Below are 26,533 nucleotides of genomic sequence, written 5' to 3' on the forward strand. Positions count from 1 at the left end.
GTGGTATTTGCTGTTTTTTTGAACTATTCAAAATTTCCGCTACCAGTTCTCCAGCACCTGTCAGAACCTGCTGGATTTCACCCCTGCTGCCAGGCCTAAAGCTGCCCTCCTCCTGCAGGCTGCTTTAGCTCCTCTTCCCAAGGGTGAGAAAGCCCTTTATCCAGAATGTCAGGGTGGGGAAGAGAACTCATCAGCTGGGGGTGCAAGGCAGCAGGCAGTGTGCAGAGGGAGCCAAGCCACCATTTTGGGCCATTTTGCTTTGGCTCGTGTGAGCAGAGCCCTTATAGCTGGCTCTCTCTCAGCCCGGCAGAGAGCCTTTCCTCAGGCTGGCTGCTCCAGTGGTGGAATTCAGGTTTTTTTACTACCGGCTCTGTGGGCGTGGCTTGGTGGGCATGGCAGGGGAAGGATACTGCAAAATCTCCATTCCCACCCCACTCTGGGACCAGCCAGAGGTGGTATTTGCCAATTTCTCCGAACTACTCAAAATCTCCGATACCGGTTCTCCAGAACCTGCTGGATTTCACCCGTGGGCTGCTCCCTTGGAGAGCTCATCCAGGGCATTGGATGGCCTGGAGAAGGTCAGCCTGAGCTGATGGCTGTGGTCAAAATCCAGGGGAGGGAGAGAAGAGAATCTTGCCAAAACTGGTAATTTTATCACGTTCTGCTGTGACCAATTTGAGCTGATCTTTAGGGGTCCCAAAGACTTTGTGGGCTGCAACGATTGAGCGTTTCTCAGCTGATCTATGGAGAACCTGGAGTGGTCATTTTCAGGCATGTAATTGACTTCATGCCTACATCAGAAGCATGAAGTTTGTCTATGTACATAAGAGGTTTAGACACATACTTGAGAGCAAGTTTCTGGATTGTTGTTTGTGCTGGGAAAGAGCTTGGCTGAGCACCAGAAATTTCCCCTCCTTGCAGAACCCATTGGTAAGTTGGCAAGGATGTGCTTTTTTGTCAGGGGTCTCCAACCTTGGCAGCTTTAAGTCTTGTGGATTAAACACGAAGTTTACAAAATGACTGAAAAGCCCAGAACCCTGGACTTTGGAGTTCTTCTGGCATCCAGAGATTCAATGGTGGGGAGGAAATCCCTTTCTGCTGCCCCAGCAGAACTGACGAGCTGCTTCTGGCTGCCGAATCCCCTTGGCTGCCCTCACCTGGTGGGGTGCCTCCGCTCCCCCTGCTCTCTGCCATGAATTCTTTCTCTGGGCAACCCTTGCTCAAATGTCTCCCCTGCTTTGGCCCAGGGCTCTTCAGAGCCACCCCAAGGCTACGGTGTGATTGAGATGAATCTTGGATGGAGCTCAACTGCCTGACTTCTTTGGGTGCAGAGCAAGTTCCCCCTGGAGACCCTTTGGAAACAAAGCCGCTGCCCCAGAAGCAGCAGCAGTCCTGCCCAGACGCCTTTGGCACTGGCTTCCAGCAGCCAGAAAATCAGCTTCTGGCAGCCTCAGGTGGAAGGAGGGGCACTTGAAGAAAGAGGGCCCTGCTACCCCTGAAAGGAGACAGTTCTGGGCCACTGTAGAAGACAGATGCCCAAGCTCTGGACCCAGACAGCTGCTCCAGTCGGGAATGGAGGCTCTCTAGCTCAGCCTGCCCCCCTCTCGAATTTTGGGTCCAGCCCAAAGGCGGAAAGACACTCCCTGCCTGGGAATGCAATGCTGGTGCCAGGGGTAGAAGGGGCGGGAAGGGCTGTGCCATTGGAGCCGAGGGGGAGAGGCTCCAGTCTGCCTTCGAAGGGCCAAAGGAGAGGAAAGATGGTGGCTCCCAAGGGCCCTGAAACCATTCTACTGATGCTTTTACCCTGGTGGGTCTGATCCTCCCCTGGAGTTTATTCTGCCCTGCTTTTATGTTCCTTGTTCAATGCATTCGGCTAGGATTGTTTATTTTGTTTATAACTTTGATTTTATACCTTTGAAAGGTACAAAGGCCTAAATAAATAACGAATTATTGTTGTCAGTGATTTGTACAGGATAGATTTTAATCACCCTGTAGAAGCCAATGTTGAAAACAAGCACGGAAGGTGAGCCACTTCACTCAGGTTTATATATACACAAAACACACAAAAGTGCCACATTCACCAAGCCAGTAAAAACACTTTGCACAAAACGATAAAGGCTTAATTTTTTTTTTTCCGGCATCGTGTCTTGGGGATCAAAGTGTGCTTAGCTGAAGCTGCAGAAGGTGGGAAAGGATGGAGAGGGAAGAGGCGGGCTAGCACAAAATAATTTTGCCTGCCTTTCCAATAAGAAAGATAAATAGAAGCCTGGCAGGCTTGACCAAAGGGCAGAGATTCCAGGCAGCTGGGCCTCTTCAGTGGAGTCAGCCCGGCTGCATGCAAGCCAGGCCTCCTTCCTGCATCTGCCGATTCCCGCCAGCCCTTCAGTGCTGGCCTGGAGCCATGAGCGCCAGCAAAGGCAGCCCTGGGAAGACGCGGGTCCCATTCTTTTGTGGGTCAGGAAGGCCGAGGGCTCGTTTTAAGCTGATGTCATCACAACGGCCCGCCACAAGGGGGAGCAGGAAACAGCTCGAGTAACGGGGGTGGCTTTCCAGATGTGCCTGGACTCCAAATCCCAGAGTTCCCGGTGGGCAGCTGAACATAACTTCCCATTCCTGCTCTGGTCTGGAGGCGAGAGTAAGGCGCTGATGGACAGCCCGCCTTCCCAAAGACTTGATGGCTGCGGCAGCGGCTTCCGTGGCCAGAAGGGCCGGCATTTTTCTCGAAGGGAAACGCCGTCGAGCAAAGGAGTGGGCTGAGCCCCCGGCGCCTCGGCCGCCCAGCCCGCAAGCAGGAGCCCCCGGCCCTTTAAGGGGGAGCGAGGCCCGCCTTTAAACGGAGCCGGCGCCGCCGGCGCGTTGCTTCTTCGCCCGGCGCAGCTTTCTTGGCCCGCGAAGCCGGCCCGGCTGCCCCGCCCGCTGGCCTGGCCTGGCCGTGGCTGCTCGGGGAGCCTAGCATGGGAGTGCGGGGGTGAGGCTCGCCCGCATCCCTGCTTTCCCCCCCGGGAGACGATGCTCCCGTGGGGCTCCCCGGCTCCTTCCTTGTGACCCCGCGCTTCAGCGCAGCCGGAGGGCCGCCATGACGGGGCTGCGGCCGTGGAGCGTTGCTCTCCTCCTGGCCCTGCTGGGCCCCCTGGCGCAGGCTCTGGAAGGCGCGAGGGAAGCGGCGGAGGCAGAAGGGGCCCCTTCCCTGCCGCTGATGCAAATGCTCCTGAGCCAGGCGCCCCCCAGATCCTGGCTCCCCGGGGGAAGCCGGAGGCGAGCCAGCGGACAGCCGCTGCGCTACATGCGGAACCTCTACCGGAGCGTGGCGGACCGGCACGGCCGGCCCCGCAGGGACGAACGGCTCTCCAGCAACACCATCCGCCTGGTCCGGCCCTCGGCCAAGGCCCGCCAGGCTGGGGCAGGTGAGCTGGGGCCGGGACCCTCTCCGGGGCCGCCTGCTACGGGAGCTGGGGCTCGGCGCCTGCTCGACCCTACTGACCAGTCGAAGGGCGTGGCAGTCGGCAAGTCCCGGTGGAGGCCAAGGGCCGTGTGCTGGGCTTCAGCGCGCTCTCGAGCAGGCCGCTGGCCAGAGGAGCCCCAGCCCGCAGCACCGCTGGACCCGGTCGGGGTGGGACAGCTGCCCGGGCAGCAGGGAAGTTGCCAGCCTGCAGCCCAGACTGCCAGCCCTACCGGGTTGCCCTGCTCTGGTGCGTTGCCTCTAAGCAAGAAGGGGCTTTCCTTGGCCAGGCGGTTCATGCACCACCTTCTGCATCTGCGGCATGAGCTGCAGTCTGTCTTGCACACTACAGTGACGGAATATTTTGAAATGGGGCTCTTTTACGGACACTTATTCCAAAGGCTCTGCTGCCTCCCCCAGGCTGAGGGCTGCTAGGCTCTTGAAGGGCCTTCAGAAGTGGGGTGGGGTGGGGGACTCTACTCAGCAGGTCCTGGGGGTGAAAGCAGCTTCTATGATTTTTTATTGTGGATGCCCCAAAAGTGGCATGCAGCCCACCCCAATTGGGGAGATGGACTAACGGCATCACAGGAGAATGGGCAGGGGCTCTTCTTTAGGAAGGCTGGGGACCCCGTGGGGCCTAAGGTTGGCTCTTGGGCCGGGCAGCTTCTTCTGCTCCAGTTCTGACCCCTTCTTTGTACCAGCAGGCCCCTGGTTCATCTGGGCCCTTGACTACCGCCTGGAAGTGCAAACGCCAGCCCAGCGCCTGGTCAGAGCTGTTGCTGTCTACGTTCAGCGTCCATCCTCGCCTAACGGCCCCCTCTGGTGTACAGCCACCCCACTCCCTGGTGGAAGCGCCCTGCCACAGGCGGCGGTCAGCCCGGCTTTGCTGAAGAATTCCACCACCACATCTGCTGCGGACAGCTGGGTGGAGCTGGACCTCTCCTCGCACCTCCAGCCGTGGTCCTGGACTGCCCAGAATAGCCACCTGCTCCGCCTGCATCACGCCTGCGCCTTTCTGGAATGGGCCTGGGGCTCTCCCCGCAGGCCTGGTGAGGGAAGCCCCCCCTCCCTGGAGGATCCCTTCTTGCTGCTCTACCTCAATGACACTTGGAAACCCCTCCGGGCTCCCATGGGAGGGGAGCTCCCACAGAGCTCTGCCCGTGTCCACAGGATGCGCCGAGCTGAGAAACTGGACCTGGATCTGCCCCGCTATAGCCGCCGCCGCCCTGGCACCAAGCAGAACGAGTGTGCCCTCTACCCCTTCCGTGTGACCTTTCGCCAGCTGGGCTGGGACCATTGGATCATTGCCCCCCACTCATACCGGCCTCAGTACTGCAAGGGAACGTGCCCCCGGGTCTTGCGCTATGGCTACAACTCCCCCAACCACGCCATCGTCCAGAATCTGATCAACGAGTTCGTGGACCCGAACATCCCTCGCCCGTCCTGCGTGCCCTACGAGTACAGCCCTGTGGGCGTCCTCATGATTGAGCAGAATAACAACATCCTGTTCAAGGTGTATGAGGACATGATCGCCAAGTCCTGCACCTGCCGGTGAGCAGCCTCATCTCTGGCAACAAGCTGCCTCCTTCCCTGGGCCTCCGCTCGCTCCCACCCACTGCCTCACCGAGAGAGAATCCAGATTTTAAGGCATTTGGCAACTTTTCACTTGGATCCAAGACCCTTCTTTCTGAGGGGCACAGAGGACTAGCACCTTGGTTGGGCTGTTTTACAAAAGGATTTTTATGCACAGGTTGGCAAATTCTCCTCCTCTTCCTTTTTACTCCTGGAATGATTTCACCCTGCCAGAGCTTGGTGGAGAACAGTTGAAGGAAGCGCAGCTGGCACTCCTGGGAAGGGCTGCGGTGAAGCAGGTGGGTCCATGGGAGGCAGGAGATGCAAAGATCGGCTGTCCTGGGGTCGTGCTGAGGCATGAAGGGTCCCTCCGGTTTCCCTCACCAGCACTTGGTCTCATTGCCTGCATAAGCCTCTTGATGCCGGGGGCCACCGTCCCTTTTGGCCCAGAAGGGTGTATCCTGTATCCTGCAGCCCAGCCTGAAAAAAATGGGTGTGCAGGTGTTCCAGCCATAGGTTCCCCCCCCACAGGCCCTTTTCTCTCCCCCCCAAGCCAGTGCCCCCTCCTCCAGCAAGAGCTGTGTGGTCTCTGGACTACTCGAACCCCCCTTTTCTGTTCCTGCTGCTTAAGGGGTGCTGCTGTGTGGCCAGTTCTTTGCTCTGCTGCTTCTACCTCTCACACTGCAAATAAAGGCACACTCACACCTGTCTGCAACCCCGGGAGATGTCAAGCAGTGAATTCCTGAAAGAATTTGAGAAGAAGACCTTCGGGTGGGGGAAGAGCCCCCTGGAGGTGCTCTGCTCCCTAAGAAGGTTGTTCTGGAAGCAAAGGGGACTTTTAAACCAAGGGAGAAGGTGTTTAGGGGTGTGGCTGCATCGCAGTGGGTTGGGGCCCTGCCCAGGAGAGATGGTTTTTGGGGGCTTAGTTGGTTGAGCCTTCCCTGGGAGCTGCCTCCTCCCATCCTGGGCGTGGTGGAGTCTTGGGTGGGAAAGAGCTCCTGACTTGGCCTTGACCTTCTCATGCACTGGATGATGGAGCAGGCCTCCCCCTCCGCTGGCCCTCCCCACGCTTCCAAGGCCTTGTCCATAGTTGTCTTTCTCTTCACCCTTACTTGTTTGTACCTGTCGCCTACCTGGCCTGAAAAAACTGATAACTTGAGAAAACTTTCTATTTATTAAATGGTATATTTAAATGAGATCCTGCAATAAATGTAGTTTCTGTTTTGCTAAAGATGAATGAAGCCTCTGATTTGGGGAAGAAGGAAAAACGGTGCTGGACGAGGGAGAGGGGAGGAGCCCAGACTAGCCCATCTGACTAGGTGGCTCAGTGGCTAAGACACTGAACTTGTCGATCAGAAAGGTTGGCGGTTCGAATCCCTAGTACAGATATCCTGTGTGAGCAGGGGGTTGGACTAGATGACCTCCATGGTCCCTTCCAACTATTACTGTAACTGACCCACAATTCAGCTCCGCCAGGCGATTGTTACATCTGCAGCACAGAATCAGCCATTCCCCAACTCGTGGCTCATAGGTCCTTCTCTGTGGCCACCCAGGCGGCCTGAGCTCTTGCCACCAGTTGCTGTTCCTCTCTTCCCAATAGGGCTGATCTGGGGCAAAGCAGGAATCTGTGCAAAAGGGCAACAATGTGGGCTACCCAACATGTTTCCAACTGGCAACTGGGTGCAATTGAGGGGGGTGGAAGCAATTCCAACTCCCCAATATCGGCCATCCCTGCTTTGCAGTCCCAGCTGGAATGGGCATGATACAACCCCTGAGGAGAGGAGCTCAGGCCTCTGGTTGGCTCTCTTGGTCTTTGCTTCCCCAAAGGCCACAGAGCTCAGGTGCTGGCTGGTGGCAGAATGTGAGCCATCTACTATTAAGCACATAATGGTTTATAACGGAAGGAAGATGAAGGATGAAATGTTCCCGTACTAAAGCACAGACTATCAGCAAGAACATATGAGGAACAAATTTGCAGATGTCACAAATTGGATAAAACCCTAATACTTCAGTGTCAGAAATACATTTCAAAACAATGTTACAGAGATGGGCTAAAAACAAGGGAAGAAATCATTGCAACGCTTTTCAGGTAAGAGAAGGAGGAGTGAGGATATCTGTCTTAGTAAAATTACTTGTGAAAAAGTAGAATAATAGACTGTGAACATACGTAGTTACAAAACAACAACCCCTCCTCCACCTCCACCCCTTAAAGCAAAGCAGAGCAAAGGCAGTGATGGGCTGCACTGTTTCCAAACCACAATTGCTCCACTGTAGCTTGGTTGGACCTAATTGCAAGTCCTGTCAGTTCTGGGTATGACTCACAGAAGGAGTCTGCTAGAGATGAGCAGGCTCAGAAAGGGCCAGGAGGAGGAGTGGGTCCTGAACAGATGCTAAGCAACAGAAGGGAAGTCTCACTGACTCGTTTTTTTGTCGGGAAAACAACAGGCAGCTATCGCACAGGAGGAGTAGAAGGGCTTGGTGTTCCATAAGAGAGGAGCTTTTCTGTCTCCTGCTTCACACCTGTTATCCTTTATCCATGGAGCATTTGTGGAGTCTGATTTTACCACTGCTACATCAGAGTTAATTGATTCCCATTGCACAAAGGCAGGGTTTTGAAAATAGGCACTGACAAAAAGCCCTCCCTGCATTTCATCTCTCCCAGAACTCTGAAATGGAAATAAACACCAGTATTACAAATTGCCTCTCCTTAACTACTTATTAGAATTTGATAGAGCTGAAGATCGAGTGAAGGGAGTTATGATAGCGTGGGCAAAAAATGTCGGGCATAGTATTGAATTGGAGGATTGGGAGAAAATTTGGAATAGAAATTATAAGATAACTAAATCGGCAAAATACAAAAAGAACCAATATAAAACGTTCTATCGCTGGCACTTGGCACCTTCTAGGTTAGCGAAGATATATCCAAATTTAAGCCCGAACTGTTGGAAATGTGGTCAAAAACAAGGCACCTTTTATCATACATGGTGGTTGTGCCCTGAAACGAAGAAGCATTGGAAGAAAATACATAGATGGTTAGAGGAAATAACAGGACATCAGATAGAATATACCCTGGAACTATTTCTCCTAGGGATAGCTAAAAGGAAATGCAATAAAATAATAATATATATCATTTTACATATAATAACTGCAGCAAGGTTAGCTTTTGCGCAATGTTGGAGAAATACAAATATACCTCCCGAAGGTTTAGTAATTAAAAAAGTATTTGTGCTGAAATGGATAAATTAACAATTGAACTGAAAGAACAAATAGATTCGGAATACTACGCAATATGGGAGAAGTGGTACAATTGGATTGAGAACAGAAAAAAGGAAAAGAAAGAGACAAAATAGAAGTAGAATTAAAATGTATAGTAAAAATGTATAGAGTGTATTTGAATTGGAATAGAATAGAATAGAATAGAATTTGTCTTGGTGCATACACTCTCGGTGTACATAAAAGTAAATATGCGTTCATCAAGAATCATAAGGTACAGAGGAAAGGTTGGAGTAAAGGTAAAGGGTAAAAGAGCAGCCCCGAAAAAGTAAAAATTAAAAATGAAAGTTAAAAGAAAAGGTGAATGAAAAATGATGGAAATAACTCTACATGTAAATGTGTTTATGAGAAATAAAAATGAAAAACTATTTTAAAAAAAGAATCATAAGGCAACACTTAATGATAGTCATAGGGTACAAATAAGCAATCAGGAAACAATATCAATAGAAATTATGGAATGTTATGGTATGTAAATGGTCGCAGTTCTGCATAAGATGAGTAAGATTTGTTTACTTGTAAAAATGCAATGAAATATTAATTTAAAAAAAACAAAAAACAAATTGCCTCTCCAATGACCTCACGTGAACCTCATTGTGACCAAAAACATCTGGGAAAAGGAATGGGAAGAAGCGGCTCCGGATTTCAACATCCATCCTGTCCGGACTCCTTGCTTTCTGCCAAGAAACCGGAATCCTCTCCGTTCAGCTAAACTCCTCGCCTAGAGGCCTCACCCGCCCTTGGGCGCCTTGCCCTAGAAAGTTCGCCAACCCTGGGCAAAGAGGGCAAGATCGTCGCCAGCTCGGAACTTAGAAGATTTTTCCAACCACCTCCGCGAGGAAAGGTGCAGCTCCCGCTCTCGGCAGCAGGCGGCGCGCGCCTCCTCCCCGCCGGCCCCTGAGAAGTAAACTTCCGAAAGAAGCGGCTGGTCCTGGCAGGGCGGTAGTCTTCGGGTGCCGCGACAGGCCGCCCCCCAAGCGGCTGGAAACAGGACTTCGCTACGCCGGGGGCTCCTCGTTCCACTCTTTCGCTGGGGGGTGGGGGGTGCATCTTCCTCCGCCCGCAAAGCGAGCGGGAACGCGAAACCTGCTGGCTACAGGGCTTCCAGGACCGGCCGGGAGACGCAGTTCCCTCTTTCTCCGCCGGGGCGGCGCCTGCGTCTGGGAGGGGGACTTCCAGCTGGCGACCCCCCCCCCCGCCCGCCTATAACAGGTGCCAAAAAGGAGGGCGGGGCAGCTGCTGCCGGGCTGCGGCGGGGCGGGCCCTGGGCGGAGCGGGCCGTGCCGGGCGAGCTGCGGAGGCTCCGGAGAGGCAGGCGCGGCGGGGTCGAGGAGCGCAACCATGCGGAGCAGGAGCAACTCCGGGGTGCGGCTCGACGGCTACGCCCGCTTGGTGCAACAGACCGTCCTCGGCCACCAGGTGAGCCCTCGGGGGCAGCGAGCGGGCCAAGCCGCCCCCCAGCCCGCTACCTCGGGGCCCTTCGCTCTCAGCTCGGTGGGGGTCCCGGCGCCGCGCAGCCTCCGGTTGCCGACCTCCCAAGCGCTGCCCGAAGTTACATTCAGCTGCTGGGAACTGGAATCCCGCACGACCAGAGGCGGCTCGGGGCACAGAGGTGGCACCCGGGGTCTGGGACCCCCCCTTCCCGGGAGGGGCTCCGGACCTGCCCTCGACTGCCCCGCCCGCCCCCCCCCATGCGTCTTGCAAAGCGACCCCCTGCACACACTTTGGCTTAACGCAGTCTTCAGACGCGCCCGGGGCTACCGGAAGGTGAAGGAGCTCCTGGAGGGAATGAGGAAAGCATCTGCCCCACAGACTTTACCGCCTCCGTGGGCTTCCCGGTGGGGGACGGGATACGAGGCACTTTTTCACCAGTGCCCCGCACCCCCCAGCAGCCCTTTTGAAACCGGGAGAGTCTCCCAGGAAGCCTTGGAGATGGAAGAGCTTCCTAATCATTTCCGTCCCCGTTTGGCCTTTTGCCAAAAGTTTTGTTTCCAACACCTTTGTTTTCATTGTGCCACAGTTGGAGGATGTTAAGTGCCAGCTGATTATGGCTCCACATGAATCTATTGGAGGGTCTGGGTTGAGGGTACCCACTGGGGGGGGTGTCTCTTCAGGAAGGCCTCCTTTCCCAAGGGAGGAAGAGGGGCCAGAGACTCTTCTCGCCTCATGAATGGACAGGACTCAAGCAGTGCCAGGCTTCGCTGCTCCCCAAACTGCAAAGGAAGGGAGGCTGGCAGAGCAAGCCCAGAAGTGATGCCATGAGGCTGTTGGCAGCCAGGAGAGCTGTACATCCGGGTGCTGGCTGGGGCAGCCGGTGGCAGCGCCCACTGGGCAGAGGGAAGGAAGCCAGCAAGGATTCTGGCTGAGTGTTTTCAGCAACCACCAGCGGTCAGTGGGCCGGGACTCCTGCCTTCCAAAGGTCTGAGAAGTCCGATGAAGTGGTCATTTGCACGCTGGACCCATTGGCAGAATGTGTGGAAAGGGTGAAAGCATTTGAGAGGGTGGGGTTACTTTGAGCAAGCTGTAGCGGGCCCAGAATCTCCCCCCTCCCCATTTGCTGGTGGTTCTCTAGATGTTGGCCCCCAAGCAGCTTCTGTGGCGGTCCTGACCAGGTTTGCTTGGTCAGCAGCCTCCGAAGGAGGGTCGCGGTGGCCCCTTGGTCTGCAGGATCAAAATCAAGGGCACCTTCTGGGCAACTCTGATCTGCCTTGCTCACCAAATGTGCTGTGGATCACAAGGACCCTGACATCCATAGCAGTAATTACCACCACTTGTGCTGCTCTCTGGTCCTCCTTTTTAAGCCACCTGCCCTTCTCTCCCTTCTGCTTTTGGCCCCAGAATCCCGTTACAGGGTTGCTTCCAGCCAGCTGCGACCATCCAGACGCCTGGGTCCGAGATAATGTCTACAGCATCTTGGCCGTGTGGGGGCTGGGGTTGGCCTACCGGAAGAATGCGGACCGCGACGAGGACAAGGCGAAAGCCTACGAACTGGAGCAGGTACTGCCCTCAACAGAGAGGGAGGGGGGCTGTGTGGCTGGCTGGCTGGCTGGCCGCCCATTGCAAAGCCCTCATCCTCTGTCACCAGCCAGTCTAGAACAGCTGCTGACCAATCCCCTCTTGTGGATAGGTTGGAAAGGGCCGGAGTGGGGGAGGCTGGGGGGATTTTGCTTTTTCAGCGCCCGTTACACGTTTCTTCCCTCTCGGGGCTGAGTAGGCAAGGTGTGTCTCACACAGTTCCCTATGAGGGCAGCTTAAACTGGTGAGATTTGGGAGTATGCTCTCTTTCTTGGGGGCAAAAGCTGCAACACTGCCCTGTGGCCCCCAGGAGCCATGCAGGAGGGGAAGGGTCTCTCCTCTAGAAGAGCAAACGGGCCTTGCCTGAACTGCTAGAAAGGGGGAATCCTGGGACAAGCAGGCCTCCCTCCTGGCACCACGAATGCCCTGCAGTGACACCAGTAATCTTATCTCCTGCCTGTAAAGGTCAGGCTGGTAACACGGGATCTTGGGGCCAGGGCTATCCACTGAGGTCAGTCTCCACCTGGGCCTGGCGGTAGGGGCGGCTGCTCTCGGCTGCTCCTCACCCAGTGACCAACTGGCTGGAATCGAGCCCAGTGAACCCAAGTTCTTCCGCTCTTTCGGCTGCCTCCTCTTTCGGGGGCTTCTATTTATGATGGCAGGACAAGTGGGTGTGGGGGAGGGTGATAGTTTATCCTGTGCCTCGTATGAGCGTAGGAAATGGGGCTGCAGAGATCTGGGTGTCGATAGCCAGGCTGCATCAGCAAGTCAAGAACAGGCTGCAGCAGATGAGCCGGCTTTGGTTACAAGCTGGACCTCGGAAAGGTCACCTCGCCTCTTTGGCCGCCCTCCGACCGCTGCTCTGCCCTTTCCTCCTCTTGCAGAGCGTTGTGAAGCTGATGAGGGGCCTCCTGCAGTGCATGATGCGGCAGGTAGGGCTCTCAAAGGGCAGCATGGCTGGCAGGGGCTGTGCCACTCCTGGCCCCAGGGCAAAGGTGGGCCCCTGAGTTTCTGCTGAGCTCGTTCCAGGCCTTCTGCAGGCCAACAGCTGGCTTGCCAGGCCACTCACTGAGGCCAAATGCCAGGGCAGCCAACTCCTCTTGGCCACGTGCTCCTTGTCCAGGTGGACAAAGTGGAGGACTTCAAGTACAGCCAGAGCCCCAAGGACTGCCTGCACGCCAAGTACAACACCTGCACCTGTGCCACCGTGGTGGGAGATGACCAGTGGGGCCACCTGCAGCTGGACGCCACTTCCCTCTACCTGCTGATGCTGGCCCAGATGACGGCCTCTGGTAAGGCCTGCGTGACGACCTCTTCAGGATAGGGACGGGCTCTGCAGGCGGGAGGGGGCAACCCTGGCTCTCCTCTGGCCTCACAGCAGAACACCTGGGAGGGAGGGGCCCCAGCTGTGCCTTGCATCGTCTCTCTTCCAGGGCTTCACATCATCCACAGCCTGGATGAAGTCAGCTTTGTCCAAAATCTTGTCTTCTACATCGAGGCCGCATACAAGACTGCGGTGAGTGGCATGTGGCTTGTTGCTCTGGGAACCTGAGGGAGGGGGGAAGCCGTGGGCAGCCCTACTTCCAGAAGGCAGGCTTAGTGGGGAATGGCTTTAATCAGCAAGAACTTTGGGGCATTCGAAGTCAAAGGGCCTCGGCCAGTTGGGATCCAGCAGAAGAAATGGGAGGAAAGCTTCTACTTGGCTGAAAAAGCACAGCTGCTTTCCCAGGGATGTTTGTTGCCTTTGGGGGTGGGGGTGAAGTCCAAGCCAGGTGGGGCACAATTTGGCAGCCGGGCTAGGCACCCACCTTGGGCACCCACCAGTGCAGCCTCCACCGGACTGCTTTCCTCTGGTACCCGGCTCGGCTGCTGAATGCTCTGGACCTCACGGCCGAGAGCGATAGCCTTCTGTGTCTTCCAGCATCATCGACATGTTAATGTTGTTTGGCAGGACTTTGGGATATGGGAACGTGGCGACAAGACAAACCAAGGAATTACAGAGCTGAATGCCAGCTCAGTGGGCATGGCAAAGGTGAGGGGACCCTGGGCTGCTGGAGGGGCTCAATCCCATTGTAGAGCAATGTGCCCCATAAGCTTTTCAGGTGTAGGATACACTCCCCAAAACCTCACTGTCCCCAAAGCTATTCCCAATTTTAGGGAGCTGCAGGAGTCCCAGGGCAGGAGCATTTGCCCCCAGTGTCTGCTGCTTCTGCCAGGAGGGGATTCCTTCAGCAACTCATCTGCAGTTCCTTTCCTACGTCTTCTGGTGTGCCAAGGGTTTCAGAGTCAGGAGAGACTGTGCCCAGCTTGCTAGCTGTAGATTGTCTCAAATGCTTCTTAGGCAGCTCTGGAGGCCTTGGACGAACTTGACCTCTTTGGCACCAAGGGGAGTCCAGAGTCAGTGATCCACGTCTTGCCAGATGAGGTGCAATATTGCCAGGTGAGGGGCAGACTGGACCCCTCTTCGGAGGCCTTGGATTGGGGGGGGAGGGGGTCGCAGGCAGCTGAGATTGGCAGAGGCTCCCACTTCATGGGGGCTCTTGGGTCCGCATGCCAGGGCCCCGGTCAGTGTCTGCCCTGGGGTGTGTCCTGAGCTGCAGCCCAGAGCATCTGGATGCTGCCAGTTGCCTGAAGGGCTGCACAGCGTCTTCTGGTTCTGTCTCGGCAGTCGATTCTGCACTCCATGCTGCCGAGGGCCTCCACCTCCAAGGAGATTGACGCCAGCCTGCTCTCGGTCATTTCTTACCCGGCATTTGCTGTGGAGGACACGGACGTGGTGGAGAAGACCAAGGAGGAGATCATTGCCAAATTGCAGGCAAGCTCTTCTGTCCTTGGCTGCCAGGCTGCGGTGCTGGGGGCAGCCCAGCTGCCGATCAAGCTGCTGTCCTTCAGCTCTCCAAGAGCCTGACGAGTCCCCTCTTGTTCTCAGGGCCGTTACGGTTGTTGCCGGTTCCTCCGTGATGGCTACAGAACTCCCAAGGAGGTAAGTTCCAGCATGCCAGTTCCAGGCCCCAAGAGGTCTCGTCTTGACCCGCTTGTCTCTGGGCAGTCCGCTGCAGCACACTGCTTGGCACAAGTCAGGGCCCACACGCAATCAGGTGGAGCCTTTGCATTTTTAAAAGCTGCCTGCGACAGAAGCAAAGCCGTTGCATGTCACGGCTGAACAGGGTGGCTGGAAGTTGACCTGCGCTTTTTACTGAGCAGTTGGCAACATTTTATTGCTAGGAGAAACGTGGTTTGTTCTGGGGTCAGACATATGTTGTTTGTGAAAAAGCAACAAGACGAGTCAATATTGGGAAAGGGGGTCGTGCCCTGTGCAGCTTCTGGTGCGGAGGTTCCTCTACCGTTGTACAGTTCTGCCCGGTTACCTTTGAGAAAGGAAACGAGATGCTTCGCAGCTCCCCCACTGATGCCCCCCCCGCCTGCCATCCCTCTCAGGACCCCAATCGCCTCTACTACGAGCCTGCAGAGCTGAAACTCTTTGAGAACATAGAATGCGAGTGGCCGCTCTTCTGGACCTACCTGATCATTGACGGCCTCTTCAGCGGCAATGTGGAGCAGGTGAGCTGGGCACTCTGCTGTGCTGGAGCATCGGGGGCAGGGGGGCAGGGCTGGCCGGGAGAGCGGGACCTGCACCTGCCTGGGTCTTCGTGAATGCCAACCTCTTCCCACGGCTCCATTTTCAGGTCCAGGAATACCGCGAAGCTCTCGAAGGGGTCCTGGTCAAGGGGAAGAATGGGCTGCGGCTGGTACCGGAGCTCTACTGTGTCCCCCTGGAGAAGGTCAGCAAAAGAGAAGTCTGCCCCCCGTTCCCCTCCCCCCCCCGCAAGAAGAGATGCCTGCCTGCCTGCGGCCATTCCTACAGAGGCCAGACGGTGAAGCATCCAAGGGCCCGACGGGGACTAGGGCTTAGGACAATGGCCCCCAAGGGGCCTGGCTTGTTTGTGTGGCCTGGTTTCTGGCATGCTGCAGCCCAGGACTGGTCCGCAGCCAGGAGTTGGGGAGTTCTGGTTTAATGGATACGTTTACATCAGTGGTGAAATCCAATTTTTGTTACTACTGGTTCTGTGGGCGTGGCTTGGTGGGTGTGGCAGGGAAAGGATACTGCAAAATCCTCATTCCCTTCCCACTCCTGGGGGAAGGATATTGCAAAATCTCCATTCCCACCCCACTGGGGCCAGCCAGAGGTGGTATTTGCCGGTTCTCCAAACTACTCAAAATTTCCGCTACCGGTTCTCCAAAACCTGCTGGATTTCATCTGGTTTACATCTTCCTGGTTTACATCTTCCAGTCCAATTTTTTTTTCTGGATGCAAATTAACAGACAAACTGTCTTAGCATATTTGAAGCGGGCCTTTCTTTGAAAGCATCTAAACTTGTTTTTGGAGTTTCCTTACTAGGTTTTCAGGGCTCCTGGCAATCCCTGGGCACCTGTGCGTTCTCTGGCTTTTGTGTTTCCTCAGGGTGTGGATTGGGCCAGCCAAGCGTAACTCCTCTGCAGCGCCAGGCCTTTTTCTGCTCTCCCAAATCTCAAGTCTCTCTTGGTCTTTCCTGGTAGGTGGAGGAGGAATACAGCCACCCCCACACCGTGGACCGCCTTCCCGTGGGCAAGCTGCCACTGATGTGGGCCCAGTCCCTCTACATCCTAGGCTGCCTCATGGCAGAGGTGAGCTTCGGCCCCGTCCTTGCCTTGGACTCGCCTGAAGCTCTCGGTGGGTGTCAAGGGGCATCTCCGGGCGCCCTCCCCAGGGAAGCCCAGCTCAGCACTAACCAGCCCTCTGGTAGCTTCCCCGGATGCCAGCTGGCAGAAGTTCAGCCGTGGGTGGCTTGTTATTGCAGCTGCCTTCTCTGGGATTCCCGAGATCAACATCCAGCCTCAAAGAGGTTTTCGGCAGGTGCTTTGCCTGCGTCCCGGCGAGGCTTTCTCAGGGCAACAGTAACCTATTAGTGCAATGAAACCTCCACCCTCATGAGCAGTATACCTGTCCACCCAATGGCAGAAGCAGACTTTTCCTCTGGGTTTTGTGGGTGGCCTTCCCAGCAGGGCCTTGGGGTGGAGGAGTGGGCCCTTGCCATAATCCATGCCTCTCCTTGCAGGGATTCCTGGCTCCAGGAGAAATTGACCCCCTGAACCGCAGGTTTTCGACCATTCCCAAGCCAGTGGTGGTGGTGCAGGGTGAGAGGGAGCAGGGATTCCCAGGGTGGCTCTGCCACGGGATTTCCCCACCCAGTAGAGGCGGATGTGGAAGGCTGGCACTCTGGAGGGGCCCTGGGTGGTTTGGAGAGTGCTTGCATGGGCCAGGCCCCCTTGCCTAGCCTGGGGCAGCCGGCCTGCCCTCCTGCCAACTGCCAGGACCCCCTGGGGGGAACAGGGCCCCTCCAAGCCCTGCAGGTCAGCCCTGACCCTGCCCTCCTTTCTCCCGGCTAGTGTGCCTCCTGGCAGAGACAGAGGCCATCCAGGCCATCCTGCGCGAGGAGGGCATTCTGGTGGAGACAGTGGCTGAAGTCTACCCCATGCGAATTCAGCCAGCCAGGATCCTTAGCTACATCTACGCCCGCCTGGGTGAGCCCAAGGGAGGTTTGGAGAGACCTCTTCCCTCTCCTCTCCCCAGAGTTTTGCTGGTGGTGGTTGGGGTAGTGGGAGGGTTCGGGGTTCTCCATGTTTGACCAGCAGCTGGCCCCTTGTCCCAGCAGCCCCTTCCTCTATTCTGCCTCTTGACCAGCCACAGGTAAAGTGGCCCTGCAGGATGAAGGGGGGCGGGGGCGGGGGGGCTGCTTCTGCAGTTGAGCCAGCTGCCCTGTCTCTTGGCAGGCCGCAACAAGCGCATGGGCCTCAGCGGGCGCCCCCTCCGGCACATGGGGGTGCTTGCCACATCCAAGTTCTATGACGTTCGGGACAACATTTTTGCTTTCACCCCTGAGGTTGGTGAGGGGAAAGGGGGGTGGGAGCAGGGTATCCAGCCCTAGGGGGAACCGGCACCAGGGCATTGGAGAACCTTGTTGGTGTTTGGGTGTGGGTGGGCGTGCTTGTATTTTCAATTGGGGAGGGGCTAGTTCAAGAACCTGGCAGTTCCTCCCTTTTTTCCTGGAACACAGCCAGACACACAGATCCCCCCCCCCAACCCTCCCTGTAAACCCCCAACAGCTCTTGCATATCTTGCTCAACACCTGAGATTGAGGGGAAGGGCTTTCTCCACCCCACCCACCCCCACCCCCGTGACCTCTCTTGGCGTCTGTCCTGCCTGTCCCTGCAGTTCATCGACCAGCAGCAGTTCTACCTGGCTCTGGACAACCAGATGATCGTGGAGATGCTGCGGACGGACCTTTCCTACCTGTGCAGCCGCTGGGGCATGACGGGGCGGCCCACCATCACTTTCCCCATCTCGCAGACCATGCTCGGTGCGTTGCCTGCGCAGTGGAAGGCTGGGCTTTCAAAAGGGGGTGGGTGGCAGTGGCAAGCCTGGCTGGGGCACAGTTTGCCTGGCCTTCCTCTGAAGAGTCGCCAATCCCTGGCTGCTTTTTCTCCTTTGAAAAGACGAAACGGGGACCAACCTCCACCCAGCCATCTTGGCTACGCTGAGGAAGTTGCAGGATGGGTATTTTGGAGGGGCAAGGTAAGCTTGAGGTGCCTTTTCCCGCCAGGGGTGGTACAGAAGTTCCCGTGGGGAATTTGAGATAATGAGCCCATGGGCGCTCCTTCGAAGGAGGGGACCTTACTCCCTCTGGCACTGGGACTCTTTCCACCTGTCCTTCTCCCTCTACTTTGGCTCCGTGCAGGATCCAGACTGGTAGGTTGTCTGATTTTCTCACCACTTCGTGCCGCACCCATCTCAGCTTCATGGATGCTGGGCTGGAGGGTAAGCTTTATGCCGATGACTATGGGCTCAGCCTTGAGAGCTTCCGAGATTTAGACCCTGAGGACTGGATGCATGGCTTTCAGTTGACAGAAGATGGTAAGGAGACGGGACCGTCCCTGCTTCCTGCACTCGGGTGTGTGGTGATCAGGAATGCCGGACCTCTTAATCCAGACAGTAACACCACAGCCTCCTAGCTGGAGCATAACTCACGGTTGTCAGCCCCGGTAATTAACCTCCAACCCGGCCTTCTAATGTCCCTTCTGGGTAGGGGCTCTGTGTTCCTGGGCTGAAGAGAGCAGGTGGCGTCATCCTGGTCCATGTGGGGAGCCAGCCTGGGGAGAAAGCCAAAAGGCTCTGAGTGCGGGGGAGAGGAACCGCAGGAACTCTCAGGTCTCTCTGCTCAGCTAGGAGAGCCAAAGGCAAAGGAGGCAGAGGTCCCTGTTAAACTGGGGCCTCCCTGGGCTGGGATGGAAGAGGCGACAACCAGCAGGATAGCACATTGCCGCTAGGCAGGTCTAGGATGAAAAACTTGCTGGTCATCCCAGAAGGGTTTTTTCCACCTGACCAACTATACCTCTGAACAGCTTCCCTATGAAGCCATCAAAGCAGGGGTGAAATCCAGCAGGTTCTGACAGGTTCTGGAGAACCGATAGCGGAAATTTTGAGCAGTTCGGAGAACCGGCAAATAACACCTCTGGCTGGCCCCAGAGTGGGGTGGGAATGGAGATTTTGCAGTATCCTTCCCCTGGAGTGGGGAGGGAATGGGAATTTTGCAGTATCCTTCCCCTGGAGTGGGGTAAGAATGGGGATTTTGCAGTATCCTTCCCCTGGAGTGGGGTGAGAATGGGGATTTTGCAGTATCCTTCCCCTGCCATACCCACCAAGCCATGCCCACAGAACCGGTAGTAAAAAACATTGGATTTCACCACTGCATCAAAGTGTCTCTGCCAGGACTTCACTGCCCCTAAGACAAATGGGAAAGCAGGCACTGGGTGGGCTCACCCCCCGACAGCGATAGATGTCTCTGCTGGCTTCTCCTGCTGCCACAAACACCCTCCTCCTTCTCTGGATTCCTCTGACTCATCACCCCATCATAACAATGTCTGTAACCAGCCTGCGGTCACCCCCTCCATACCACCTCCGAATACTGGCATGGATGGTGCATTGCTGCATGTCTGCAATGGGGACAAATGCTTCACCTTCTGGGCTGCTGCATGCGGGAGGTGGTGGGCTGGGTGTTAGTGCCGAGTAGGGCCCAGCGTGGGTGGTGAGTCACCCACGCAGTCTCGGAGAAACACAGGAGCATCGCTCTGGCACTCTCAGCCTGCAGGTTGCGGGAGAGAGTTGGACTTCTTCGGGGGGGGGGAGTCGCTCTGGCAATGAAACATGGAGGGGTGGCAAGATGTTTTCCTTGTGGAAAATGGCTTTGTACCCAGCTGGTGGGCCCAGGAGCGTGGAAAGGGCCATTGTGGCTCTTGTGCCATCTTTGAGGGGGGCATGAAATGGTGTTCCTTCCCTGCTTTGTCAAGGACTTGCCTGGCTGGCACCACCTTGCAGGCCTTGCAATAGGGGCTCCTCTGCCTGTTGGGCTTTTTTGGGCTTGCACTCTCCCCCCCTTCCCCCTCCCCCCCCGTCCTGGGGCTGTCCTTTGGTTTGGCCAGGAGCCCTCTGGACAGGCAGTTCCACTCCTCTGGACCTCTCTGAGGCTTTCTCCCTGTGGCTCCTTTCCATGCAGCTGACCTCTGCGATGACGTTGCCCAGTACCTCGACCAACTTCTCCATCACTCCACCCCCAAAGTCAGCCTTCCACCCACAGCTCAAACAGGGGGGCTGAATCGCTTCCGTGCCGCTGTCCATAGCACCCAGGACCTCCTGTCCCTGATGTCGAAGGCAAAGGAGCTGCATGTGGAGAGTGAGCATCTGCCTCTGATAATAGCCATGCATAGCACACTGGGGAAGGGTCTCTCGGCCCAAAGACCCTTCTCTTCTCCTGAGCCCTGCTGGCCGATCACTGTCCAGCAAGCAGCCAGCCGTGCCACGCCCTGAAGGGGAGGGCATTGTTTCTGTCTCTGTTGCAGACATCAACCTGTACATACCCTCCAAGCTTCTCCTGGACGATAAGCCATCTTCTCACTTGCTGGGTTCTGCCCCAAAACAGGAGGCCCAGGTGAGGTTCCTGAACGTTGTTCCCTGTCTCCTTGGGCTGCTTCCATGACCCAGAGGGAGGAGCAGGAGCTGCCAAGAGCTCCCCTGCCCCCACCTGCTGCTTGCCAGCAAATCGGGGGAAGACTGGGGGCCCTGGGGGCCATTTGCACCTTCCCCTCCTTCCAGGTGCATAAAGTGGCTCAGCCGCATCTCTCGGTCCCCTTTCCTGGTTTTGGAGCAGCTTTTCTTGTAAACTCCAGTGATGAACTGATCAAAGAGCCATCTTTTCCCCAAGTCCCCCTGTTGTCTTTCCTCCACAAGGTGCCTGTCCTCCCTGGCAAAGTGAGTCTCCCCAAGGATGCAAGTGGGAAGGTGGACTGCCAGGCCTTGGTGAACCAGCTCCGTGAATGCCAGACGCTGCAGGACCAGGCCAGCTGCCTCCATCTCCTCCACACCCTCAAGTAGGAACCAGGCGGGGCCTTCCCCTTCTTTTCACCTTGCAACCCCGGGGGAGAGGGAGACTCACCCTGGAAAACTCTGCCACAAGGGCTGCCACCACGGGGCCTCCTCTGGAAGGGAATCTGCCTGGGGCTCCTGCAATGATTCACAAAGAAGGGAAGAAGCTCATTTCCAGCAGCCTGGACTCCTGTGTTATGCCGGCCCTGCCTGGGGCGGCCTCAGCAGCAACCGCAGTCCCAGTTCCGTTGGGCTGCTCTCCAAGCAGGTCGCTTGCTCTGGCAAGCTGGGTGCCCGCTGCTGCCCTGGACGGCCCCTTTCTCTAACCAGATTCGGTTCTGCTTTCAGGGGGCCCGACTGGGACACTGAGATCCATGGCACCAGTGGGGCCACCGTCAAGGGTCTCCTGGTGGAGCTCTACAGCAAAGTTGGGGCAACTCGCCAATGGGCCCTGATCCGCTACATCTCTGGCATCCTGAAGAAGAAGGTGGAGGCCCTGGACGAGGTACTGGACCTTGACCTGGGACGACTGGGTTCCTTTCGCTCCCTTCTTCCTTCTTCTGCCCACCTGAGCAACTCCTCTCTCTAGGCCTGCACAGACCTCTTGTCGCACCAGAAGCACCTGACGGTGGGGCTGCCCCCAGAGCCTCGAGAGAAGACCATCACTGCGTGAGTCCCCGGCCTGATTGTAGGCTCTGGCTAAATTGTTACCATCTTCATTGCTTAAACAGACAGAAAAAGAAAGAAAGTCTATCATTATAGCATCCGTTACAATTCTATAGTTACGTAAGGTAATGATTCAAGTACAAGGCAGTTGGCGGTGGGCAATTCTCCCCAAGCTTCTCCCACCTGGAGTCCTTCCCAGGAGGAGGAGGCAGAGTCATGCGTAGGTCAGCTCCCCTATGCTAAGCTTTCCCAAACTGGGTACGGCAGCCTCCTGGGCGTTGAGTTGCTCTAATGTCCAAGGGAGCGGTCCCTGCTCGGGCTGCCGAAGTCTCACTGGGGCAGTCTGGAGGTTGGGATTGGTCTTCTGTGGGCTCCTCACAATCCCGTCCTGCTGCCTCCACAGCCCCCTGCCCTACGAGGAGCTCACCCAGCTGATAGACGAGGCCAGCGAGAAGAACATGAACCTCTTCATCCTGACGCAGGTAAGCCACGACCAGCATTTCTGCGGGTGCCGCCATGGCCGGGTCTGCCAAGGGCTGCTCCTTCCTCTCTCTCTCTGCAGGAGATCATGGTCTACCTCGCCATGTACATCCGGACACAGCCAGCCCTCTTTGCGGAGATGTTCCGCCTGCGCATTGGGCTGATCATTCAGGTGATGGCGATGGAGCTGGCCCAGTCGCTCTGCTGCTCGGGTGAGTGGGATCAGCCTGGGTGCTGCTGGGCCAATTGGAGGCTTCTTTTGTGTCTGAAACCACTTTGTGGCTGCAGCGAGGGGCCTTTCAGGAAGGGGGGGGAACCGTGGGTTGATCAGCTCTTCCTTTCCTCTTCCTTTGGCTTCAGGTGAAGAAGCTGCCGAAAGCCTGATGAGCCTCAGCCCTTCCCATATGAAGAACCTTCTCCACCACATCCTCAGTGGCAAAGAATTTGGTGTGGAGAGAAGCGGTGAGCTGCTTGCCTCGGGTGGGGGCTGGGAGGGGTCCGCCGTGTACGGCAACAGAGCCAGCCCAAATGGAGGCAACCAGCTCGGGAATCCTGGGGCTGGTAGCCCAGCTATCTGAACTCACCTGTTGATGGAGGTGAGGGAACCCAGGCTGGCATTTGAGTCTTGGGGCCTGATGTTCCTGCAGTGCGGGCTACGGATTCCACCCTGACCCCAGCGGTTTCCATCCGTGAGTTTGGGGCTGTGGGAGCAACAAAGTCGGAGCGCGCTGGCATCGTCAAGCTCAAGAGTGAGATCAAACAGGTGGGCTGCTCCTGCCTGGCCTTGCCCAGGCCGGGAGGAGAGTTTCAGAGGCAGGAGGGTAAGCGTGTGTCCCACCGGGACTGCTGGCAAAGGGGAATTTCTGGAGAAATTGCAGGTTTCTCCACCCTGGCTGACAGCTGCTCTGCTGAGCCCCAGATGGGGATAGGGGCTTCCTTCCCTTGTGGGGCAGCCAAAGGTGGTTGGCAGAACTGGGGGTTGGGCTGCTTTTGAGCTGACTCCTCTACTATCTCCCCAGCCTGGGCAAATTTGCTCCTTTCTTCCAGGTGGGCTGGGCTTTTCCATCTGGGGGGAGGGGCGCGTTAGTGTCAGGGAGAGCAGTTTCCTCTCCACATCTAACACCTTTTTTCTCTTCCAGCAACTGGATAGAAGTAGGCGGTCTTTGTCCGAGATTAAGGTGAACCCCCCTGTGTTCCTTTCAAAGGGCGGCTGTCTCGTGACTCTCTCGCCTTACAGGGGGGACCTGGGCCTGCAGGAGCCACAGAGGGCCTCGAGTGGGATGGGGGTGGTGGCTGAAGGACACCTTGAGTGTGGCAAATGCAACTGCTGCTTCTGGCAGAGGGAAGGGAGAAGGAGTGGGCTGACCTTGACTGGACAGGGCCAGCCCAGGGTCCGGAGGAGACGGCAAAACCAGTGGAAGCTCCTGTTGAAGCCCTTTGGCTCAGTTCCCCTTTCCAGCCAGTTCTGGAGGTGGTGGAGGCAGCTGGGCACCTTAAAACTAGCTTTCCCCCTTTCCTGTAGCAGTGGGCATTCAGGGCCCTCAGGAGAAGGGGCTCCTTGGGAGCACCTCCCCAAATGTGGCCAATCAGTGGGAATCCATGGCCCAGGAAGCCTGTGGAAGCGAGGGGCACATGCTGCAGCCCATGGGGTCTCCATACAGAGCTGAGTTTGCCTGCTTGCCTTCTGACTCCAGGGGAGCCGCCTCATGAGTGGCCGTGTCCCTCCCTGGGCCAGGCAGTCTGGACTGGAGCCGCCTGTGCTTGCTTGGCTTCCCTTCCCAGGGTCCACAGCCCTCCCCTGTGCTGGCTTTTGAAAGAAGAGGGTCCGCTAATTTTTCTCACAGCTTTGCTTTTAACAGATAAACCGGCCGTGGCTTGGTGTGTCTGCTCGGCTCTCACGCCACGTTCTCCCTGTGCTGTGGCCGTGGCTGCCTCGGGTCTCCTAAAAGGGCTGCAACTGGTCTCTTTCTTTCTTTCCAGGCTGGGACCCTGCATTCCTTGGAAGCTGGAGTGGGCCCTACCCAGGCAAGTCCTCCCTCCCGAGCTGCTGCTTGGCCACAGGCTGCTTCTGCGGGCATGGCCAACCCTCCAGCTTTTTTCTCCACAGTTGTCCGGATCCTCCCTCACTCCAGGCAGAAGAGATCCCGCTCCGGCCCCAGTGGATTCCTCCGCCAAGGACGGGCGCCAAGGGCAGTGGCTGCGGCGGCGGCGGCTGGATGGGGCCCTCAACAGAGTCCCAGTGGGATTCTACCAGAAGGTCTGGAGGATCCTGCAGAAGGTGAAGGGGGTGGCACCCGTCTGCTCTCCCCCCCCCCCAATATCAGCTGCAGCATAGCAGTACTGTCCAAGGCATTGGGCCGCCTGAATGGAAGCTGCAAAGAAAGGAGGCCCCGGATAAGAGGAGCTCTGAACGGTGCAGCCAGGCTAAGCAGCTCCTGTGGGCAGCTCCAAGCTCACTGTCAGCTACTCCGGAGGATGAGCAGGAGCTGGCAGAATTGGGGCAGCAGGCCGGGCCTCCTGGCTCACCTGAAAAGCTGAGACCATTGAGACAAAATGGCCTGTGGAAACAGCTGCCTTTCTCCTCTCCTCCTGCAGTGCCACGGGCTCTCTGTTGAAGGCTTTGTTCTCCCTTCTTCCACAACCAGAGAGGTAATGGCTGCACTGCCCCTTTATCCTAAAAAGGGGGGGTGTTCCTGTTCCCCAAATATTGTGTCTGCAGGGGGGTTCCTCCATTGTTCCTCCAGAAGTTCCTTCTGGCTTCTGGGGAAGACTCCTTTCCCTGTTCTGACCCTTGATTGGGTGCCTCGTGGCTATCAGGAGCCGTCCGTTCCTCCTTACAAAGAGCCCCATTTGGGGGCAGGTTAGAGACCGCTCAACTCAAGAGAGGCTTCCTTTGGCCATAGATGACTCCTGGAGAAATCAAGTTTGCAGTCCACGTTGAGTCCGTGCTAAACCGAGTCCCTCAGCCTGAGTACCGGCAGCTGTTTGTAGAAGCTATTCTGGTCCTGACACTGTTGACGGATGCCGAGGGTCCCAGCCTCGGGGGCCTGGTAGCTGTGGACAGGATTGTGCATGTCGCAAACGATTTGTTCTACCAAGAGCAGGTTGGGGCCTCTTTTTGCTGGGGCTTCCCTGGCCCAGGGAGGAAAGGCAGGCTGCATGGCCTGGGTGTTGAGGGAGGAAAGGCTGTAGAGCATGGCTGCTCACAATCCAGTGGGTGGAAAGTTGCCCCCAGCTTGGCCTGCTGGACAGAGTCCTTGGGCTCTCCGCTGCAGCTGGAGCAGATGGGGACATAAACCCAGCCAAAGAGAGTGGGATCTCTGGCAGACAAGCTGCTTTTGTCCCCTACCTGCTTAGCCCCGACAATAACACGCTCTTCTTCTTACGTTGCAACCAGAAAATCCTGGGGGCCGATGACCACATGCTGGAGAAGGACTCGGCCACTGGCATTTGCAAGCTGCTCTACGACAGTGCTCCAAGCGGCAGGTTTGGCAGCATGACCTACCTCTCCCGAGCGGTGGTTACCTGCGTGCACGAGTTCCTCCCAAGCAGTGGCTGCACCACGCAGTGAAACTGCCTAGATTCCTCAGCAGCACCAAGAGTCACCTTGGGGGTGCGATTCCCTGGCTCCGCACCTTGGAAGCAAGCAGCACAGCCAGCCACTTTCAAGAACTGCAGCAAGCAAGATGTGAACTGGGAGGTGTCTGGCCCAGAACTTTTCCCATCGGAAGGGGTCTCTCTCTCCCTCTCCGTCTCCCGACAACAGAAGCCATGAGTTGCTGTTGGACGGTTCTGGAAGTTGGAGGACTTTACTTTCCACATGAACCAGGAGCCCCACACTGTTCTTAGGGAGGGCTTCTCCCTTGGAGGGGCTTTTTGTAGTTAGTGTCAATCACGGGTGCTTTGCTCTTTCCTGGAGAGCAACTCCATTCGAGACGGGATGCTGCTTTCTCTACTCAGTGTTTGGGGGAGGGTCTTTTCTGCCACATGTGACACAGCATTCTGGGAAGAAAAGTCCCTGGAGCGTCCTTTGGGGCAGGCTGGAAATCTAGGTCTGGCATTTGCACAGGTGGGGTGGGAGGAATGACGGGGGCTAGTTGGGGGAGTCGGGGAGGGGCATCTCCCTTTTGGGGGGGGGAGGGCCTGATGGCAGCAAACTGCAGAACCTCAGAAGGGTCTCCTCTTGATCAGGTTAATCCCCGAGCCACTTCAGGAGCCCCCTCCTCTTTTGGGTGGTGTGGTTGGGGGCTGCTCTGGCGCACCTGCGCTCCACCTGCAGGGCTTTGACCACCCTGTGCCCAATTGGCCTTTTGAACACAAGGTCTTTTCAGCCCTACCAGAGAGGCGGGCTTTGTTGTGTGTGTGTGTGCCAAGGACCCCCTTGGCTTTGCGCCATGTATTCTGGCCACGCTGAACCCGTTTTTGGAGGGCGAAAGTGGGGAGGGAGGCGCGGGTTGCGAGTCCAGCGCCCTGTGTGGCTTTCAATAAACCGCTGAGCTGGAGTGACAACCGGTCTCCGAGTTTGATCCTTGCGCGGCGGCCTCTAAGACCCTTTGGGGGGAGAGGGCGGCTAGGAGAGGCGGGGGGGGGGGAGCGCTCAGCAACAGCCCCCCCACGGCTCCCCGGCAAGGCAG

General features: G+C 56.7%; 2 protein-coding genes across 4 annotated transcripts; both read left to right on the plus strand.

Moving 5' to 3' along the window:
• Positions 1 to 3,076: 3,076 nt before the first annotated feature.
• On the plus strand, positions 3,077 to 6,182 carry BMP15 (bone morphogenetic protein 15). The gene is made up of 2 exons (XM_070951710.1): positions 3,077 to 3,404; positions 4,144 to 6,182. Exons 1-2 carry the CDS (start codon positions 3,077 to 3,079, stop codon positions 4,992 to 4,994), a joined length of 1,179 nt encoding a protein of 392 aa, XP_070807811.1. The 3' UTR covers positions 4,995 to 6,182.
• Positions 6,183 to 9,492: 3,310 nt separating this feature from the next.
• PHKA1 (phosphorylase kinase regulatory subunit alpha 1) lies at positions 9,493 to 25,974 on the plus strand. 3 transcript variants are annotated; one of them, XM_070952137.1, is made up of 33 exons: positions 9,493 to 9,700; positions 11,120 to 11,278; positions 12,181 to 12,228; positions 12,420 to 12,588; positions 12,730 to 12,812; positions 13,248 to 13,328; positions 13,638 to 13,736; positions 13,965 to 14,111; positions 14,226 to 14,279; positions 14,735 to 14,857; positions 14,983 to 15,078; positions 15,854 to 15,961; positions 16,393 to 16,471; positions 16,724 to 16,858; positions 17,108 to 17,217; positions 17,550 to 17,694; positions 17,831 to 17,909; positions 18,073 to 18,248; positions 19,888 to 20,064; positions 20,231 to 20,319; positions 20,619 to 20,758; positions 21,102 to 21,258; positions 21,343 to 21,422; positions 21,823 to 21,901; positions 21,982 to 22,111; positions 22,260 to 22,361; positions 22,547 to 22,662; positions 23,039 to 23,077; positions 23,880 to 23,924; positions 24,007 to 24,177; positions 24,495 to 24,548; positions 24,803 to 25,003; positions 25,297 to 25,974. In XM_070952137.1, exons 1-33 carry the CDS (start codon positions 9,623 to 9,625, stop codon positions 25,468 to 25,470), a joined length of 3,723 nt encoding a protein of 1,240 aa, XP_070808238.1. In that variant the 5' UTR covers positions 9,493 to 9,622; the 3' UTR covers positions 25,471 to 25,974. The 3 variants fall into 3 exon arrangements, with proteins under 3 accessions (XP_070808238.1, XP_070808240.1, XP_070808239.1); XM_070952139.1 differs by having other exon boundaries at positions 18,073 to 18,152; XM_070952138.1 differs by lacking the exon at positions 23,039 to 23,077.
• Positions 25,975 to 26,533: the final 559 nt, after the last annotated feature.

This window comes from Pituophis catenifer, unplaced genomic scaffold, assembly GCF_029215685.1.
Source record: "Pituophis catenifer annectens isolate HBS135680 unplaced genomic scaffold, rPitCat1.0.hap2 SCAF_11, whole genome shotgun sequence".
Lineage (NCBI taxonomy): Eukaryota > Metazoa > Chordata > Lepidosauria > Squamata > Colubridae > Pituophis > Pituophis catenifer.

What these genes read in the sequence shown, in the direction of transcription:
- BMP15 (XM_070951710.1), top strand. Translation starts at nt 3,077, where the DNA reads ATGACGGGGCTGCGGCCGTGGAGCGTTGCTCTCCTCCTGGCCCTGCTG. An exon ending in GGCCCGCCAGGCTGGGGCAG is followed by an intron (nt 3,405 to 4,143) that starts GTGAGCTGGGGC and finishes TTGTACCAGCAG; the next exon opens with GCCCCTGGTTCATCTGGGCC.
- PHKA1 (XM_070952137.1), top strand. Translation starts at nt 9,623, where the DNA reads ATGCGGAGCAGGAGCAACTCCGGGGTGCGGCTCGACGGCTACGCCCGC. An exon ending in TCAAGAGTGAGATCAAACAG is followed by an intron (nt 22,663 to 23,038) that starts GTGGGCTGCTCC and finishes TTTCTCTTCCAG; the next exon opens with CAACTGGATAGAAGTAGGCG. An exon ending in GGTCTTTGTCCGAGATTAAG is followed by an intron (nt 23,078 to 23,879) that starts GTGAACCCCCCT and finishes CTTTCTTTCCAG; the next exon opens with GCTGGGACCCTGCATTCCTT.